At 50.0% G+C, this 19002-nt stretch overlaps 1 protein-coding gene across 1 annotated transcript; it reads right to left on the bottom strand.

Annotated features, from left to right (window-relative positions):
• Positions 1-4927: 4927 nt before the first annotated feature.
• LOC103642667 (retrovirus-related Pol polyprotein from transposon RE1) lies at positions 4928-18450 on the bottom strand. Its single transcript, XM_020545790.3, is given in 9 exon segments — positions 4928-5014; positions 5113-5184; positions 5692-5741; positions 5744-6496; positions 11448-12528; positions 12530-15915; positions 16489-16540; positions 16635-16715; positions 18041-18450. Coding segments are annotated over 6 exon segments (4875 nt in total). The 5' UTR covers positions 15362-15915; positions 16489-16540; positions 16635-16715; positions 18041-18450.
• Positions 18451-19002: the final 552 nt, after the last annotated feature.

Here is a 19002-nt window from a genome sequence, read left to right as displayed (position 1 = left end):
GGTCCGAGACCTGGAGATAGTACTGTCCGGACTTATCCTCCGGACAGTCCGTAGTATAAATCCCAAAAACCACACAGTCCCTGCCCAAACCATATTTGGCACCTGCGGACTGTCCGCCCATCAAAGCCGGACGGTCCGCACTATAATTCAGGGACTGTCCTGAAAGAAGTCTTCTCTGGTCAGGACTGCGGACGGTCCGTCCCCAAGGCCCGGACGGTCCGCAGTGCAAAGGAACAGGACATGTCCGAAGTGGTCAGACTTCGGACCCCACTGGTGGATCACGGACGGTCCGCCCTCAAGACCCGGACGGTCCGCGCATCCAAGACTTTGCACTTTTCAAACAAGCTTTTGAAAGGATTTTTAACTCATAAAATTTGAAGCGTTGTTAGTCCTCATGCAAATGCAACCACTAGATGCTCTATGAGGCACTAAGTTTTACACAGATCAAAGTCATTGACCCCTCTTAATAGTACGGCTATCTAACCTACCAATCCGGTCAAGTATCTTCTCTAAACTCCTCAAGACCGGCAAAAATGAAACATATGTTATACCTTTGCCTTCACTTGATCCACAACCAATGCTTATGAATCTTCAAGATTTCCTGTTCTATGTGGTCCAACCCTGCATTCTTATTTCTCCAAGAACCGTTAGTTCACAAGCAGTTGTCATTAATTACCAAAACATCACTAAGGGACCTAGATGATTCACACCCCTCTCGCCCGATGTGACACCGTCGAGCCCCTCTACACGCATCGACCCTCCACCGGCGTGTCTCCACCTCTAGTCCTGGTCTCCACCACCACCTCCACCACTTGGCATCGTCGTCTCGGCCACCCAGGACCTGACGTCATGACCAAGCTTACAAGCGGTATAGATCCTTCATGTAGTAGGGGACATTTTGAGGGCCTCTGTCATGCTTGTCAGTTAGGCCGACATACTCGTCTCCCTTTCACTACTTCTCGGGCTAAGCAGGTTTTTGACCTGTTTCATTGTGATCTCTGGACCTCCCCTGCACTCAGTCTTTCTGGTTATAAACTATTTGATGATTTTGGATGATTTTTCCCATTTTCTTTGGACTTTTCCTCTTCGATTGAAGTCTGATACGTTCACCACCCTCACACACTTCTTCGCTTGGGTCTCCACCCAGATCCGTCGACCAGTCTGTGCCCTGCAGTGTGACAATGGCCGCGAGATCGACAACCACGCCTCCCGTTCTTTCTTTCTCACCAACGACGTCCAGTTGTGTCTCTCATGCCCCTACACCTCTGGCCAGAACGGTCAGGCTGAACGCATGATTCGCACCACCACTAATATGATTTGTTGCCTCCTCTTCCAGGTGTCTCTCCCTGCCAGCTACTGGGCAGAGGCCCTGAACATCGCCACACACCTCCTCAACCATCTTACATCGAAGGCGGTGAGCCATCCCACTCCCCACTGCACCCTGTACGGCACAGCCCCCTCCTACGACCACCTTCGCGTGTTCGGTTGTGCCTGCTATCCTAACACTTCTGCCACCACTCCCCACAAGCTATCCCCTCGCTCCACTCGCTGCGTCTTCCTGGGCTACTCCCCTGACCACAAGGCGTATCGCTGCCTTGACCTCGCCTCCCACTGCATCATCGTCATCTCTCGTCACGTCATCTTCGACGAAGATGTGTTTTCCCTTGCTGGCTCCTCCCCGCCCATCGATCTCGACTCCCTACTTGAGACTGATCCGGTTACCCCTCCACCCTAGGCACCCCGCCTTGCGCCGTTGCCTGCACCATGTGCGGCCTCAACGCCTCCGCTCGCACCTCTTCTCGCGCCACGCGCGGCCCCGTCGACCTTGCCCTACGCCACGCACGGCCTCGTCGACCATGCCTGCGCCACACGCAGCCCCGTTAACTCCTCCCGCGCCATGCGTGGCCTCGTCGACGAGTGCGGCTCACTTCGCTGACCCCGCCCTCGTCAAACATCGCCGCGGGCGCGCCACTCCCACGGCACCCAATGACCCGGGCCCGTCGACGACCATGGCTCGCTTTGCTGAACCTGTCGTCATCTATCACCGCCGCGAACAGGACATGCCTTCGGCCCCCGACATCCCGGCGGCCCGCTCTGAGCCGCCTGTGTACCACCCGGTCGCCATCCACCGCGACCCCACCCACGTCAACCCGATGGTGACTCGACGCGACGTCGGCGTTCTTCGCCCCGTCGATCGGCTAATTCTGGCCGCTGATACGATCGCCACTCCTCCAGACGTCTCCCGGTCCCGTCCTCCGTTCGCACCGCCCTCGCCCACCGACACTGGCGTCGTGCTATGGAGGAGTACGTGGCCCTGCTGGCCAACCACACCTGGGACCTGATGTCGTGTCCACCAGGCACCAACGTCGTCACCGGAAAGTGGCTCTTTTGCCACAAGCTGGCCTCGGACGGCTTCCTCAATCGCTACAAGGCTCGTTGGGCCCTTCGGGGCTTCACCCAACGCCTCGGAGTGGACTACGACGAGACCTTCAACCCCGTCGTCAAGTTTGCCACTGTTCGCGTCGTCCTCTCCCTCGCCCTCTCCTGGGGCTGCGTGATCCATCAGCTCCACATCAAGAATGCCTTCTTCCTCCACGGCACTCTGACGAAGACTGTCTACTACAGCCAGCCCACTAGCTTCGTCGACGCCGCTCGTCCGGATCTTGTCTGTCGGCTGAACCGGTCCCTATACGGACTCAAGCAGGCGCCGCAGGCATGGTACAGTCGCTTCGCCTCCTACTTCGCCTCCATCGGCTTCGTCGAGGCCAAGTCGGACACGTCACTCTTCATCTATCGGCGCGGCGACGACACCATCTACCTCTTGCTCCACGTCAACGATATCGTGCTCACGGCATCCACCACCAACCTACAGCGCACGATCGTCGCTCTTCAGCGGGAGTTCGCGATGAAGAACCTGGAGCCCCTCCACCATTTCCTCGGCATCACCGCTGAACGTCAGTCCTAGGGTCTTTTCCTTCACCAGCGTCAGTACGTCATCAACATCCTGGAGCGGGCTGGCATGCCCGACTGCAAGCCCTGCTCCACGCCTGTCGACACTTAGCGAAGCTCTCTGACGATGAAGGGCCCCTGGTCGCCGACGCGACGTCTTACCGGAGCCTGACCGGCGCGCTCCAATACCTCACTTCTCCAGGCCTGACATCGCCTACGTCGTCCAGCAGGTGTGCCTATCGATGCACACTTCGCGGGAGCCCCACCTCACCGCTCTCAAGCGGATCCTGCGCTACCTCCATGGCTCCCTCGACTATGGCCTCCTCCTTCGACCATCCCCGACGTCGAAGCTCGTGGTCTACACCGACTGGGCCGGCTGCCCCGATACACGTCGGTCCACTTCCGACTATGTCGTGTTCCTGGGCGCCAACCTCATCTTCTGGGCCGCCAAGCAGCAGCCCGTCGTCTCCCGCTCCAGTACGGAGGTCGAGTATCGTGTTGTGGCCAACGGTGTGGCAGAGGCCTCCTGGCTACGCCAGCTTCTCCACGAGCTCCACAGCCCCCTCCAGCGCGCCATCCTCGTCTACTGCGACAATGTCAGCGCGATCTACCTCTCCACCAACCCCGTGCAACATCAGCGCACGAAGCACGTGGAGATCGACCTGCACTTTATCCGCGAGCGGGTCGCCGCCGGTGACGTTTGGATTCTCAGCGTCCCCATAACGCTACAGTTCGCTGACATCTTCATCAAGAGGTTGTCGTTGAGTGTCTTCGCTGATTTTCGATCCAGTCTCAACATCTGTACAGGATAGAGTTGTGACTGCAGCGGTGTTAGAGTATTGTTAGGGTTTCGAGGTTAGTCCCAGTATAATTACCTGTATACCCTCAATGTAATGGGCTTGGCCCAATTACTCAGCTTATATATATGCTCACCCAACCTGGTTAGGGTTAGGGTTTCCCACAAAAATACCATAGCAAATGCATAATGTGACAACCAACAAGGTGTTTGCAGAATGGTGGAGCAGGCCAGGTGGACGCATTGTGATAGTCATGTGAGCACTGGGATTTAACTCCTGCTGCGAGCAACAGAAGATGAGATACACCTGTGGTGCCTTGCCAGCAGGGCAAGTTCTCACTGGAGGCCAGTAGAGGCTAGATGGATAGGTTGTGGTCATGTATGCATCGGAAACAGGTGCAAATGTAACATGGGAAGCTAGTTGTAACAAGTTCTTTTCTTCTTAATAATGCAATGACTTGCACTTCTGCGTGTTCAACAAAAAAAAAGAGCACAATGTGACACGTCGCGAGATCATACTCATGTGCAGGATGGTAAGATGTTGGCCAAAGTTTGCACTGTTTCTCCCACTCCTCTTTTGATGTAGCACAACACCTGGCAACCTAATAAAGACTTTTACTATAGTAAATGTCAATATACGACAAGGGCACAAGATGAGTCTAGCTAGATAATTGCAGTTATTCCAAAGGATTCAAATTTTAATGCATCTGTAGCTGTAAGATACAAAAAGATTAAGAACCTTTTCTCAACAAGCCTAGAACCATCATGCCAGAATCACATATTACCAATTTCAATAAAAAATGACAACATCAAAGCTTCCCAAAGGATGCAGCATTACTTTTGCAGTGAAAGGACTCAGCTGATAAGTATCCACTATCTTTTTTAGATCTTCAGAAAACTGTATGCCACAAGTTTCAGACCCAGTAGAAACACATAGGATTATTGATAACTCAGATTTTCCTGCCAAATATAATATAACATAAAATTAGGGAGAGTTGATACAATTCTGCAACATAATTTTAAGTTAAATAGCCAGCCTAGCTTAAAAAGCGAAGAGTTGCTCAATTTTGGCTCCATGTTATGGTGGTGGTTCTACTTTTCCTGGCTTTAGATTGAAGTTTCTAGCATTACTTGTTACATGGAAGATCTAACTTGAAATATTGCCATTGCTAATTTCTCAGTTTATGTTCCATCTAGAGTCATGGTTTTTATCCTTATTCTTTGAAATTGTTCTGTATCTCTGATGGGCAAAGCAGAGTAGGAGAATGCCTTCAAATAAAAGAACAAAATAATTACTTTTACATGTGCAAACATTTACAATATAAAAATAAATAAATAAAACACCCAGCAGCTTCCAAAAAATGGACCTGAATCCCAGTGAAGAACTCAATAATAATCATGCAGAAGTAAATTTTTATCAGATACAAGGTTATATTCCACTGCAAAATCAATTTATGTATCAATATGCTGGGAAGCATTTCTCCAGCTATGGCATCAGTCTTATTAACATGTGCTTTTCAATAGTGATGGCTGAAAGCAGATGAACTGCTGAATATTGATTGATGATATGAGGGTTAAAGGTTACATATATATAGGGAGGAGATCTGTGTGGTTTATGGAAACAGAACCAATCATGATCTCCTCACATCTCTAGCTATAGAAACATAACCAATCAGGGTCTCTAGCTATAGAAACATAACAATCAGGATCCCCTCATATCTCTACATATCTCTAGCTGTCCTAATCAGAACCAATCAGCAGATGGCTGTCCTTATGTGGCTGATAGGGACAGAGATGGCGCCAGCCTGTAGGGACTGCCTGCATGGCGCAGTCAAGACTGCTAACACCCCCCCGCAGTCGGAGCGTCGAAAGCCTGGACGTTCAGACTGGACCGGAACTCAGTGAACAATGAAGATGGCAGGCCTTTGGTGAAGATGTCGGCGTACTGGGAAGTGGTAGGGACGTGAAGAACACGAATAGTACCAAGAGCAACCCGCTCGCGGACAAAGTGAAGATCAATCTCAATGTGCTTCGTGCGCTGATGCTGAACCGGATTAGAGGACATGTAGACAGTGCTGATGTTGTCACAGTAAACCAATGCAGCGCGCTGCAGAGGAGCATGCAGCTCTAGAAGAAGCCGGCGCAACCAGGTAGCTTCGGCAACAGCGTTAGCGACAGCACGATATTCAGCCTCGGCACTGGAGCGGGAGACAGTGTTCTGTCGCTTGGAAGACCAGGAGATAAGACTGTCTCCTAGGAACACATCGTAGCCCGAGGTAGACTTGCGTGTATCTGGACAACCAGCCCAATCAGCATCAGAGTAGACCACCAACTCAGTTTGCGCAGAGGGGCGAAGTAACAATCCGAGGTGGAGAGTGCCACAAACATAATGAAGAATCCGTTTCAGAGCAGCGAGGTGGGGCTCGCGGGGATCATGCATATGAAGGCAGACCTGCTGAACAGCATAAGCAATATCTGGTCGAGTGAAAGTCAGGTACTGGAGAGCCCCTGCCAAACTGCGAAAATCCGTAGGATCAGTGACTGGAGTACCATCTGTGCCTGAGAGCTTGGGATTTACATCGACAGGAGTGGAGCAAGGCTTGCATTCGGCCATGCCAGCGCGAGTCAGAATGTCAACCATGTACTGCCGCTGAGAGAGGAACATGCCACTCGGAGTGCGCTGAACCTGCATCCCCAAAAAGTGATGAAGCTCGCCGAGATCCTTCATGGAAAACTCCTGCTGAAGAGTTCCAATTGTTAAGGCCCATAAGGCCCATATTGCCTATATGCCTATATATATGCTACAGTACCCGTGGGGGTGATTATCTCGCCTAATCAGGTTAGTCACATGGTATCAGAGGAGGTTAGGGTTAGGGTTTAGTCTAAATCCGGCCCTGATCCACTTTTTTGGGCGCCGTCGCGCCGTCGCTGTGCTGCCAATCGCGGCCAGCATCCTGTCCGCCATCGCTGTCCCCGTCCTCGATCCGCCGCCAGGAGATCCGGCAGCTTCCTGTTCGCCGCCAGGGGCAGTGCGCCATCCGCCGCCGCCAGGGCGGATCTTCCCCATCTCAGCGCCGTCCGCCGCCGGGCAGTGCGCCATCCGCCGCCGCCAGGGCGGATCTTCCCCATCTCAGCGCCGTCCGCCGCCTGGATCTGCCGCCTGGATCCGCCGCCTGGCTGTCCGCGCCAGGGGTGTCCGCCGCCGCCAGGGCTGTCTGCGCCAGGGGTGTCCGTGGGCAGGGCTCCCGCCGCCAGGGCTGTCCGCGCCAGGGGTGTCCGTGGGCAGGGCTCCCTCTGCTGCCAGGGGCAGTGCGCCAGGGGCAGGGCTCCCTCTGCTGCCAGGGGCAGTGCGCCAGGGGCAGATTTCTATCTCTGCCTGCGCCGTTCTACTGCCTGTGACAAGTTCCGCGGATCCCCGTCTGCTGTCGTTGCACGCAGGGCTGCAGATCCGCTGCTCCCACCGGAAATCTGCACCGACCGTGGATCTGCGACGTCGCTGCTCCCAGGGCTTTGGTCTCAGGTTTCCTATTCTCCTTGATTTTGATTCAATTCAATATGACGACAAATGCTATTGTGGTCAATATCACTCTTGATGGTCAAAATTATCCGGAGTGGGCTTTCTGTGTTGAGACTGCACTTCGGGGACATGGATTACTCTTTCATTTGACTGATGCGGCACCCGTTCTTGCTGATGATCGTCGCAATGCTGCTGATATCAAAACATGGCAGCTTAATGATGGTAAAGTGATGGCTGCTATGGTGAACAGCGTCAAACCGTCTATGATTATGAGTTTATCTAAATTCAAAACTGCTAAAGCCATCTGGTCTCATTTGAAAGAGCGTTTTGTTCAGGACAGTGGTGCTTTATTACATACCCTCATGCAGCAGACACATGTTATTGAGCAAAATGATATGAGTATTGATGAGTACTACTCAGCCTTTGATCGTCTGATGAGTGCTTTGACATCAATGGTGCCTGCTTGTACTACTGATCCATGTCCGGCTCATAAGTTTATTGAGAAGTTCTTCACTTACAGATTTGTTATGGGTGTTCGGGCTGAGTTTGATTCCCTTCGTGCTCGTTTACTTCAGGGCTCTGACACTCTCACTATGGCTAAGGCGTTGTCTGATTTACTTGCTGAAGAGACTCGTCTTAATTCTCTGTCCTCTACTGGCGGTAATCCTCACAGTGTGTTGGCTGCTGCCCAGAAACCTAAGAACATTTTTTAAGCCTTGTGATCATTGTGGCAAGACCAATCATCGATCTGAGCTTTGTTTTGTCAAGTTTCCTGAGAAGTTGACTGATTTCCGTGCACGACGTGCTGCTCGTGGTCGTGGTCCAGGACCATCTACTAGAGGCTCAGTTGCTGTTGCTGCCACTTCGTCCGCTTGTACTTCAGAGTCGGCCTGGGTACTTGATTCAGGAGCCTCCTTTCATGTCACATTTGATCAATCAAAGTTGGCTTCTACTACACCGGTCACAGATGGTGCTTCAGTGCAGACAGCTGATGGTACTGTATGCCACATTACTCATAAGGGCTCTCTTTCTGATCCACACTTTACAGTACCCAATATTTTCTTTGTTCCTGAGCTATCTATGGACCTTCTTTCAGTAGGTCAAATTACGGATCATAATTGCTTTGTCGGGTTTGATGACTCATCTTGTTTTGTACAGGACCTTCGCACAGGGGAAGTGATTGGGACTGGCCGTCGCCGTAAAGCCGCTCCTCGCCTCTACATCTTGGACTCTTTGCGACTTCCTTCCTTGGCTACATCTCCAGCGCATGTGCTTCCAGCTACCCTTGCTTCTGTTGCGTCTTTTGCCCAGTGGCATCATCGTCTAGGTCATTTGTGTGGATCTAGATTGTCTACTCTAATAAAGTCAGGTTGCTTAGGTCATACTTCGGTTGAGTCTGATTTTCATTGTAAGGGTTGTCATCTTGGAAAACAAATACAACTTCCATATTTTACTAGTGATTCTCATTCTGTTGAACCCTTTGATTTGGTTCACTCTGATATTTGGGGTCCTGCACCTTTTGTGTCAAAAGGTGGATATAAATACTATGTCATCTTCATTGATGATCATTCTCGCTACACTTGGATTTATTTCATGAAACGCCGCTCTGAGCTGATTTCTATTTATAAAACCTTTGCTCGCATGATTCACACTCAATTTTCCACTCATATTAAAACCTTTCGTTCTGATTCTGGTGGTGAATATTTATCTGATAATTTTCGCCAGTTTTTGACTTCAGAGGGTACTCTTGCTCAGCTTTCTTGCCCTGGTGCTCATGCACAGAACGGTGTGGCTGAACGCAAACACCGTCACATTATAGAAACTGCTCGCACTTTGTTGATATCTTCTTTTGTCCCTTCACACTTTTGGGGTGAAGCAGTTTCTACTGCGGTTTACCTAATCAATAGACAACCGTCATCCAAACTCTCTGGCAAAACACCTGGTGAAGTTCTTTTCGGAACTCCTCCACGATATGACCACCTTCGAGTTTTTGGATGTACGTGTTATGTCCTATTATCACCTCGTGAACGTACTAAATTGACTGCTCAATCTGTTGAGTGTGTTTTTCTTGGATACAGCCCTGAACATAAAGGTTATCGGTGTTATGATGCATCTTCTCGTCGCATGCGTATTTCTCGAGATGTGAGCTTTAATGAAAACCGACCCTTCTTTTACAACTCTTCCACTCATTCTTCTTTTTATTCCACAGAGTCTACCTCCTTCATGAGCCTTCCTCCCATTTCTGAAACTTCATCAATATCACCACCTACTGTTTCTACCCCAGATGTTCTTATTTCCATCACACCACCTTCTACTTCCACACCATCTCAGTCTTACGCTTCCAAACCACCTGTCACTCAGACTTACATTCGTCGTCCTCGCTCTACTCCCACGGCCAGTCCTGATGATGACCCTGTTACTGATACTTGTACTAACAATGATGACTCTCATGTTGTTTTTAATCAGGGGTATCATCTTCGTGACCGTGGCAATATTGCAGCTCCAGAACGTTATGGGTTTCCCTGTGCTGGTGCAGTCATTGCTGAACCATCATCTTATAAAGAGGCTTCTGGTATACCTGAGTGGCAGCTTGCTATGACTGATGAATTAAATGCTCTTCATCGCACATGTACATGGGATGTTGTTCCGTTACCTGCTGATGTTGTACCTATCACGTGCAAATGGGTCTTCAAGGTTAAAACCAAATCTGATGGGTCTATTGAGCGATATAAAGCTCGTCTTGTGGCTAGAGGTTTTCAACAGACCCAGGGTATTGACTATGATGAGACTTTTGCACCTGTGGCCCATCTGACTACTGTCCGAGCTTTACTTGCTGTTGCAGCCTCATCTTCTTGGACTATCTCTCAGATGGATGTCAAAAATGCTTTTCTTCATGGTGATCTACATGAGGTAGTCTATATGCATCCACCTCCTGGGATAGAGGTTCCATCAGGGCATGTATGTCGTCTCCGTCGAGCCTTGTATGGTCTCAAACAAGCCCCTCGTGCTTGGTTTGAGAGATTTGTTTCTGTCATCAAGGCTTGTGGTTTCTATTCCAGTGATCATGATCCTGCATTGTTCATTCATGTTTCTTCACGAGGACGCACGTTGCTATTACTATATGTTGATGACATGTTGATTACAGGAGATGATCCAGACCATATTGCTCATGTGAAGGCGTATCTGAGTAAGGAATTTCAAATGTCTGACTTGGGGGCCCTCAGTTATTTCTTGGGTATTGAGGTTTTGCAGACTCAAAATGGTACTTATCTTTCTCAGGCCAAGTACATACAAGACCTTCTTGATCGTTCTGGTCTTACTGATACTCGCACTGTTGCCACGCCTATGGATCTTCACTTATCTCTTCGTCCGACTGATGGGACACCGTTAGAGGATCCATCTCGATATAGACATCTTGTTGGCAGCTTAGTTTATCTTACTGTCACTAGGCCAGATATTGCTCATGCGGTTCACATCTTGAGTCAGTTTGTCTCTGCTCCTACATCAGTTCATTACGGGCACTTACTTCGTGTGCTTAGATATTTAAGGGGGACAAAAACACAATGTTTATTTTATGACTCAAACTCCCCACTTCAGCTTCATGCTTACTCTGATGCTACCTGGGCCAGTGATCCTACAGATCGTCGTTCCACCACTGGTTACTGTATTCTTCTTGGATCATCCCCTGTTGCTTGGAAATCCAAGAAGCAAGCCGCAGTATCTAGATCTAGTACTGAAGCAGAACTTCGAGCCCTGGCTACTACTACTGCTGAGATTATCTGGATTCGTTGGCTCTTGGCTGATCTAGGCGTTTCTTGTGACTCGCCTACACTTCTTCGCTGTGACAACACTGGAGCTATACAAATTTGTCATGATCCAGTGAAGCGTGAACTCACAAAACACATTGGTGTTGATGTCTCATTCACTAGATCTCATTGTCATCAGAAGACCATTGATCTTCAATATGTGCCCTCAGAATTACAGCTTGCGGATTTCTTCACAAAAGCACAAACTAGGGCACAACATCAGTTTCATCTAATCAAACTCAATGCTTCAAATCCTCCACTTCCGCCTTGAGTTTGACAGGGGGTGTTAAGGCCCATAAGGCCCATATTGCCTATATGCCTATATATATGCTACAGTACCCGTGGGGGTGATTATCTCGCCTAATCAGGTTAGTCACACCAATGATGCGCCGTAGGAGGGCTGTGGATGAGGCTGTGAGCACAATGTCATCAACATAGAGCAGGAGATACACCAAGTCAGTGCCGCGACAGTAGACAAACAGAGATGTGTCAGATTTAGCCTCCACAAAACCAAGTGAGAGCAGAAACGAGGCAAACCGGCTGTACCAGGCGCGGGGCGCCTGTTTGAGACCATATAAAGAACGATTCAACCGGCATACGAAGTCGGGGTGAGCTGAATCTGTAAAACCAGAAGGCTGGGAGCAATATACTGTTTCTGACAGAGTGCCATGAAGAAATGCATTCTTGACGTCGAGCTGATGAACAGGCCAGTTGCGAGACAGTGCAAGAGTCAACACAGTGCGCACTGTAGCAGGCTTCACAACCGGACTGAAGGTCTCGTCAAAATCAATGCCAGGACGCTGTGAGAAACCTCGAAGAACCCAACGAGCCTTGTACCTCTCAAGAGAACCATCAGCATGGAACTTGTGCTTGAAAACCCACTTGCCGGAGACAATATTGGCAGCCGGAGGACGAGGAACAAGATCCCAAGTGTTGTTCCCCAAGAGAGCCGAGAACTCCTCTTCCATGGCCTGGCGCCAGTGAGGATCAGCAAGAGCAGCTCGATAGGTCCGTGGCACAGGTGAGAGTTGTGCTGCGTGAAATAGAGCTGGCTGTCGAAACCCCAGTTTTGCTCGAGTAGTCATGCGGTGATGGTTGACGACTGGGGGAACAGGAACAGCGCCGGGTGGGAGCTGAGATGCGGCTGCTGAAGGCGAAGAAGCAGCAACAGGCGTCGGTGCAGCGGGTGCAGCAACGGGCGTTGTTGCAGCGGGCGCCTGCGGTGAAGGAGTAGCATCAGCAGTCGGAGCTGGCGCAGAACGACGAGTGTAGACGAATCCGTCGAAGCATCGAGGGCCGGGACCCGGCTGGGTATCCGGGGCGCGGTCGGCAACGACTGCAGGTGCAGCGTCGTTTGTCCGGGCGGAGCCAGGATCAGGTGTAGGTGCGGCGGTAGGCAGGGGCAGCAGCTGGTCGTTGGAGCACGGACTGCTGACTGCTGCTACAGGGGCCGCACGTGGCTGTTATACCTGCAGGAAGGAGACAGATACGTGCTGATCCAATAGGAGCAGGCACGGCAGGGTGAGAATCTAAGAGAAACTCGAAATCCTCGGCAGTGGGTGTGGATGACTGTTCGGCAAAGGGAAAAGAAGTCTCATCAAAGACTACGTGTCGAGATATGATGATCTTGTTGGAGTGAATATCGAGGCATCGATATCCTTTGTGATGATCAGAATAACCAAGGAAGACACACAAAACAGAACGAGGAGCAAGTTTGTGGGGGGAAGTGGCTAACAAGTTAGGATAGCATTTGCAACCAAAGACACGAAGATGGTCATAGACTGGAGCTGTACCGAAGAGGGCTTGGTGAGGGGTGGAAAAACGAAGTGTCTTGGTTGGCAAAATGTTGAGAAGACGAGTAGTGGTGTTGAGTGCCTCAGCCCAGTAAGACGGGGGAATGCTGGCCTGAAAAAGAAGGGAGCGAACAACGTCATTAATGGTGCGAATGATGCGTTCGGCTTTGCCGTTCTGAGGCGAAGTATAGGGGCATGACATCCGGAGATGGACACCATTGGTGAGGAAGAAAGCGCGGGTACTAGAGTTGTCAAACTCACGACCGTTATCGCACTGAACACCTTGAATGGGGACGCCAAACTGAGTATGCACATAGGAGAAGAAATGAGTAAGAGTGGCAAATGTGTCAGACTTAAGGCGTAGGGGGAAAGTCCATAGGTAATGTGAGTAATCATCAAGTATAACCAGATAATATTTGAAACCAGAAATACTCAACACAGGAGAAGTCCATAGGTCACAGTGAATTAACTGGAAAATTTTAGTGGCACGGGATGATGACACACTAAAAGGAAGACAAGTATGACGACCTAACTGACATGCATGACACAAAGTATCAGTAGTAGCATTCTTATTACAAGAAATCCCCGAAATGTGTGCTAGTTTGGACATGACTTCGCGACCTGGATGCCCAAGACGTTGATGCCAGAGCGATGGTGAAACAGCAGCATGAAAGGTGGATGCTGAAAGCCGCAGCGGGTAGAGAGGACCGGAGCTGTCACAGCGGACGATCTCTTTCCGAGAGAGAAGATCCTTCACAGAGCAGCCAAAAGGGTCAAATTCAACTGAGCAATTATTGTCAGAAGTGAACTGGCGCACAGAAATAAGATTCTTAATGAGATTAGGTGCAACAAGAACATTGTTAAGACGAAGGGAATTGGAAAGAGCAGCATGACCAGCAGAAATAACAGGAATGGAATGACCATTGCCGACAATAATAGAGCAAGGAAGCTGCGTAGGAGTGGACTGGGAGAGAGTACCAGCATCAGAGGACATGTGAGTGGTGGCGCCCGAGTCGAAGTACCACTCACGCTGCTGAGGGGGCTGCAGTGTCATGGTGCTGAAGTCGGAGAGGAGCGCCTGCTGATCCCAGGAAGGGAGAGGAGCGCCCGAGCTGTAGAAGCCAGGCGGTGGAGCTTGCCACTGCTGCTGGGTAGTCAATGGCGGCGGTTGCTGGCTCCCAGGCCATGGTGGAAGTGGCTGCTGGATCCCAGACCACTGCCCCTGGGCACCGGCGAGTAGGGACTGGGGCAGCGGGGGTGGCTGCTGCTGAGCATCGTGGCGAGGAGTCGAAGGAGCGCCTGGAGCCCGCGGGCCGGGCCACATGTGGATGGACCCGGACCACGGATTGTGGGGGGACGGCCACTGTCCACGGACAGGGGACGGCCACTGTCCACCAACAGAGGGGCCGGAGAAGAAGCCACCGGGAGCTGCGTCGTTTGGCTGCGAACGCCCGCCCTTCTTCCCAGCACGTTTGCCCCGTGACTGCTGGTGCGGCTGCTGCTTCGGCTTGGAGTTGTTCGGCGACGCCTTAGGTGGTCCGGAGGCGAGCAGAGCGGTGGCCGATGTCGAGGAGTGATGTGCCAAGGTAAGTTCCTCGAGGAGAAGATCGTTTCGTACCTCCAAGAAGGTAGGAAGAGGTCGTCCGCGTCGAAGATGAAGACCGATGCTGCTGAAACGTTCGTTGAGGCCGCGGATGACGTTGAGGACGAGAGTGCGGTCGGGAACGGGCTCACCAAGATCATCGAGGGCATCGGCCATCCCTTTGAACTTGCGACAGTAGTCGGTGATGGAGAGATCGCCTTGGCGGAAGTTGCGAAACTCCGCGTCGAGGAAGAGAGCTCGAGTCTCCCGGTTCCCGAGGAACTGGGATTCTATGGCGAGCCACGCGGCGCGGGCGGAGACGTCGCGAATGAGAACGGCGTCGGCTAGCTCGGTGGTGATGGTGCCGACGATCCAAGACTTGACGACGCAATCCATCCGCACCCAATCTGGAGAGAAGGGTGCGTAGTCGTCGGTGAGAACGTGGCCTTCCAGGGAGTACTTGCCGACGGCGAGCAGGAAGGCGTCGCGCCACCGGGTGTAGAGGGTGGACGACACGTCGAGGAGGACGGGAATGATAGCCCTGATGTTCTGAACTGCAACCGCCTGAGCGTGCAGATTGATGAGCGCAGCGGCTTCATGAAGGAGAAGAGCTTCACGCGTGCGAGCGTCAGGAGCGTCGTCACGAATGGTGGAGGCGTCGTCGTTGTTGACCTCCTCGTCCAAAGGATCAGCAGCGGCGCGGGCCTGGGCGGCCCGGGCGAGAGCGTCGCGGATGCGGGCGGCGACCGCGTCGCGCTCCTTGGTGGCCTCAGCCGCCTCGCGTTCAGCATCGCGGGCACGCGCAAGGGCGAGCTCGCGAGTTTGAAGACGAGCAGCCCTCTCCTCCTGCGCGCGCAGAGCAGCCTCTGCCGCAGCAGCGTCGTCGACTCTGGGAGAAGGGGGCTGGTGGCTAGCCATGGACGGCGCGCAGGAGCAGCAGCCGTAGCAGCGTCGGGTGAGCGCGCTAGACAGCGGAAGGTGAGTAGAAATGAACCTAGACTCGTGATACCATGAAAGCAGATGAACTGCTGAATATTGATTGATGATATGAGGGTTAAAGGTTACATATATATAGGGAGGAGATCTGTGTGGTTTATGGAAACAGAACCAATCATGATCTCCTCACATCTCTAGCTATAGAAACATAACCAATCAGGGTCTCTAGCTATAGAAACATAACAATCAGGATCCCCTCATATCTCTACATATCTCTAGCTGTCCTAATCAGAACCAATCAGCAGATGGCTGTCCTTATGTGGCTGATAGGGACAGAGATGGCGCCAGCCTGTAGGGACTGCCTGCATGGCGCAGTCAAGACTGCTAACAATGGCATGTCTTCCATGAGTAGTGCTCTCAGAAGGAAAACAAAAAGACCAAGATGAATGTGTATACTTTTACCATCACATTCAGTACCTCGACGTACACGCTTTACATGCCTCAGATTTTCCAATGGACACACCTGGCTTAACTGCCTGAAAGCCGAGAAGCCATTAAAACATCACTTGGAATGTTATCACAGAAATTAGTTGATTTTGGGTCAAACAGTGAACCCAGAAAAAAAATGTCACAACTTATAAAAGAGAGAGATGTAGTATGTTTGCATCACAAAAATTCAAAAGACAAAGAAGACCAACATGCCAACTACATACAACGACCACATTCAGATCACAAACAAAGGCCATGAAATCATCAAACTTACCATTGATTTCCTAGAAAGAAAACTAAATAAGAACATTGGGATTGAATGTCATACCAAGTGGATGGAACAGAATTAAAGACTAAAAATGAAAGGAGTACAAGAAACATGACAGCTAGTTCCTACCCCATAGGGTTATTAGCATTCAAAATGAAATATTGGTTCATTTCCTGGACACCATTCCTTAACGGAAAGCACATCCCACCATCTATTATTTGAGCCAAATTATCATAAAACAGACAGTGCCCTCAATTCTTGTTAATTTTTATTAAAAAATCCCTAAACAGTAAATAGTATTACCAAAATGTTTCAAATCCAGATCAAAAGAACAGGGAAAAAGGTCATTTACCTAATGAGAGTATTAGCTAGCTTGGGATCAATCTTGGCGGCCACCACATCAACTGGAAAGGCAAAGAAACAGCATTTAATAAAATGAAACCATGAACCATGATAGCAGGGGAAAAAACTAACTTAGAAATCAATTGAAGGGAATACCTGTAGAGTCTTGGAGAGAGATATTCAGGTTGCCCGGGACCTCAATGAGCTCCCAAGCCATGATGACCTCAATGAAAGAAGCTGAAGTCAAGAAAAAAGAAATCATAAGAAGATTTGATAGGTAAGCAAAGCAGTGTAAATTAGCAAGACAAGCAATGAGTTGACAAGTCCAATTGTGTGTTTGGATACATGGGAATTTGGCCCAACTCATTTGGTGAGCACGGAAATGAGTGTCAAGAATCAAACTATCTGACAAGGAATCGAACAGCTAGGCTCACAGAGTGGGATTTCCTGCCTGAACTGATGGATATGTTGACTAGATTCAAAATACTACTTCACGATACTTATAACAAGCTAGAGTCTGGTTTTGTTCTTTGATACCCCCCCCCCCCCCCCAACCGAACCAGCCTTTTATAGGTCAAGGTAATGGACCTAAGAACTGTTTGGAATATAAAAACAGGATTAAATTACTGCTATTACAAATGTTTGGCGCTAAGCAAAGAGGAAATCAAAGATAGCAATGGCTTCCACTTGTACTTTGAACTTGACTGAATCCACAAACATACTGAACTTCTGAACCTTTGCACTCACAAAGTGACAAAAATGAATGGCAAAACTTGAGGGATTGAGCCTAATCCACACATGGTAAAACAAGGCTCGGAAGCAATCAGCTCCCTGCAATTGCCCACCCTAACAGAAATTGCTAAACTACTTCCTAAAGCTAGCAATCCGGCAAGAATATTTTTTTATAATTGCTCAAGAGTAGACTAGTTCACCTCCCATTTTGAGATGGATATGTGATTCCTTTAATTACTGTGGGCTACGGCCAAAGCACAGATCTAAGGATCGGTCCCGGTTAAAGTCATTTTTTACATGGGTTACGGTGCCGAAATGTATGGGTGGGACAGGTGTTCGGAGGTTTTCTCAACCTGCGTGAGAAAATATTCTTCTTAATATAATGTCTGGGGGCTATCTTACCGTCGAGTTTTTTAATTACTGTGGGAACATATTCCAAATTTGCAAGACGCAATGGAGGTGGCTTCATAAATTTTTAGTTGCAGTGTTGCACATTAGCGAATCACTGGATATTTAAGGTAAACATAATTTACTTAAATTAACTTAGAAAAGAAATTAACATCTCAAACAACAAAAAGATAAACGTCGGGGAATCAATAAATTACTTTCACTAACATACACTCAGACACTGTCGCAGTTGACCAATTGTTTATATAACATATAAAAGCGGCAACATCTCAAACAACAAAATGATAAACATTGGCGAATCAATAAATTATTTTAACCAACATACATTCAGCCACCGTCGCAGTTCCAATGTATCATAAACATTTGCAAATCGCAGTGGATAATATATTAAAAGGGTATGACAATTGACCAAATTAACTTACAATTTGAACTTACGGCTGCCCCTCCAATTGGTAGAGAGCAGATGGTGGCACCTAGCCCCGAGCGGCTTCCTGTGTCACACAGGTTCAGAGCAGTTGACGTGCAGCGCGACGCTGCCGGACGGCCACCCTGCGGCCTCCACCCTCCTCTCAGTGCATCAGCACGGGCCAAACGCGGCCGCGGCCGCGGTCCCGATAGCCGGCCAGCGACCGGCCGCTCCGGCGCTGCGCTGCTGTAGCCTGCACTGGTAGGCTCCTGGCGCCCTCGGTACGACACACGCCAGAGTGCGCCTCCGGTTGGCCTACTCGACTACTCCCCGGTGACCGCCGCCCGCCGCCACTAGCGTTTGGGAAAAAATGGGTAGCGAGAGTGAGAAACTGAGAACAGAAGAAGCCGTCGGCCATGTGACCGTGTGTCGTGGACTCGTGGGAGAGAATTTGATATTTGCCATCACCACCAAAGATGTTTGTAAAATTGACATCAGGCCCACGTTCTATAGACATATATGAACCCATAATTTATAAACACAGGCTTAATTATAATAAGTAGACAACATTTCAAGTGGCAAAATTTCAATTATTTTGTGTCGTGAAGATTTTTGCCATTATGAAACACGGCATGGTTGTCTTCGACGAAACGGAGATATAGGGGAGGGCTTCAACAATTTTGGAAATGCACACAACGTGTAAACGTCAATATAGACTCGATCTCCGCATAAGACGTGTCCGATAGTGATTAATCCTCCGCCGTGAAGATTAGTCTGCATGTCCACAATAGTCGTGGTTGTGTCGTTGTCGCCCGTCATCTTGTTCCGTCCCTGCTCGCCAGGCCTCGACACGCGAGCAGACTCCACCTAGGCGTCCCGCTGTCGTGCCCTGTCTAAGAGTTGTCGGTTCATCCTCGTCGTTTGCGAGCTCTCGGTGGAGTAGCTAGCTAATCCCCTCTTGGAGCCATGGCTGCTCCG

This window comes from Zea mays, chromosome 10 (assembly GCF_902167145.1).
Source record: "Zea mays cultivar B73 chromosome 10, Zm-B73-REFERENCE-NAM-5.0, whole genome shotgun sequence".
Taxonomy (NCBI): domain Eukaryota; kingdom Viridiplantae; phylum Streptophyta; class Magnoliopsida; order Poales; family Poaceae; genus Zea; species Zea mays.
Note: the sequence above shows the minus strand (reverse complement) of the source record. Positions and strands in the feature narration are given on the sequence as shown.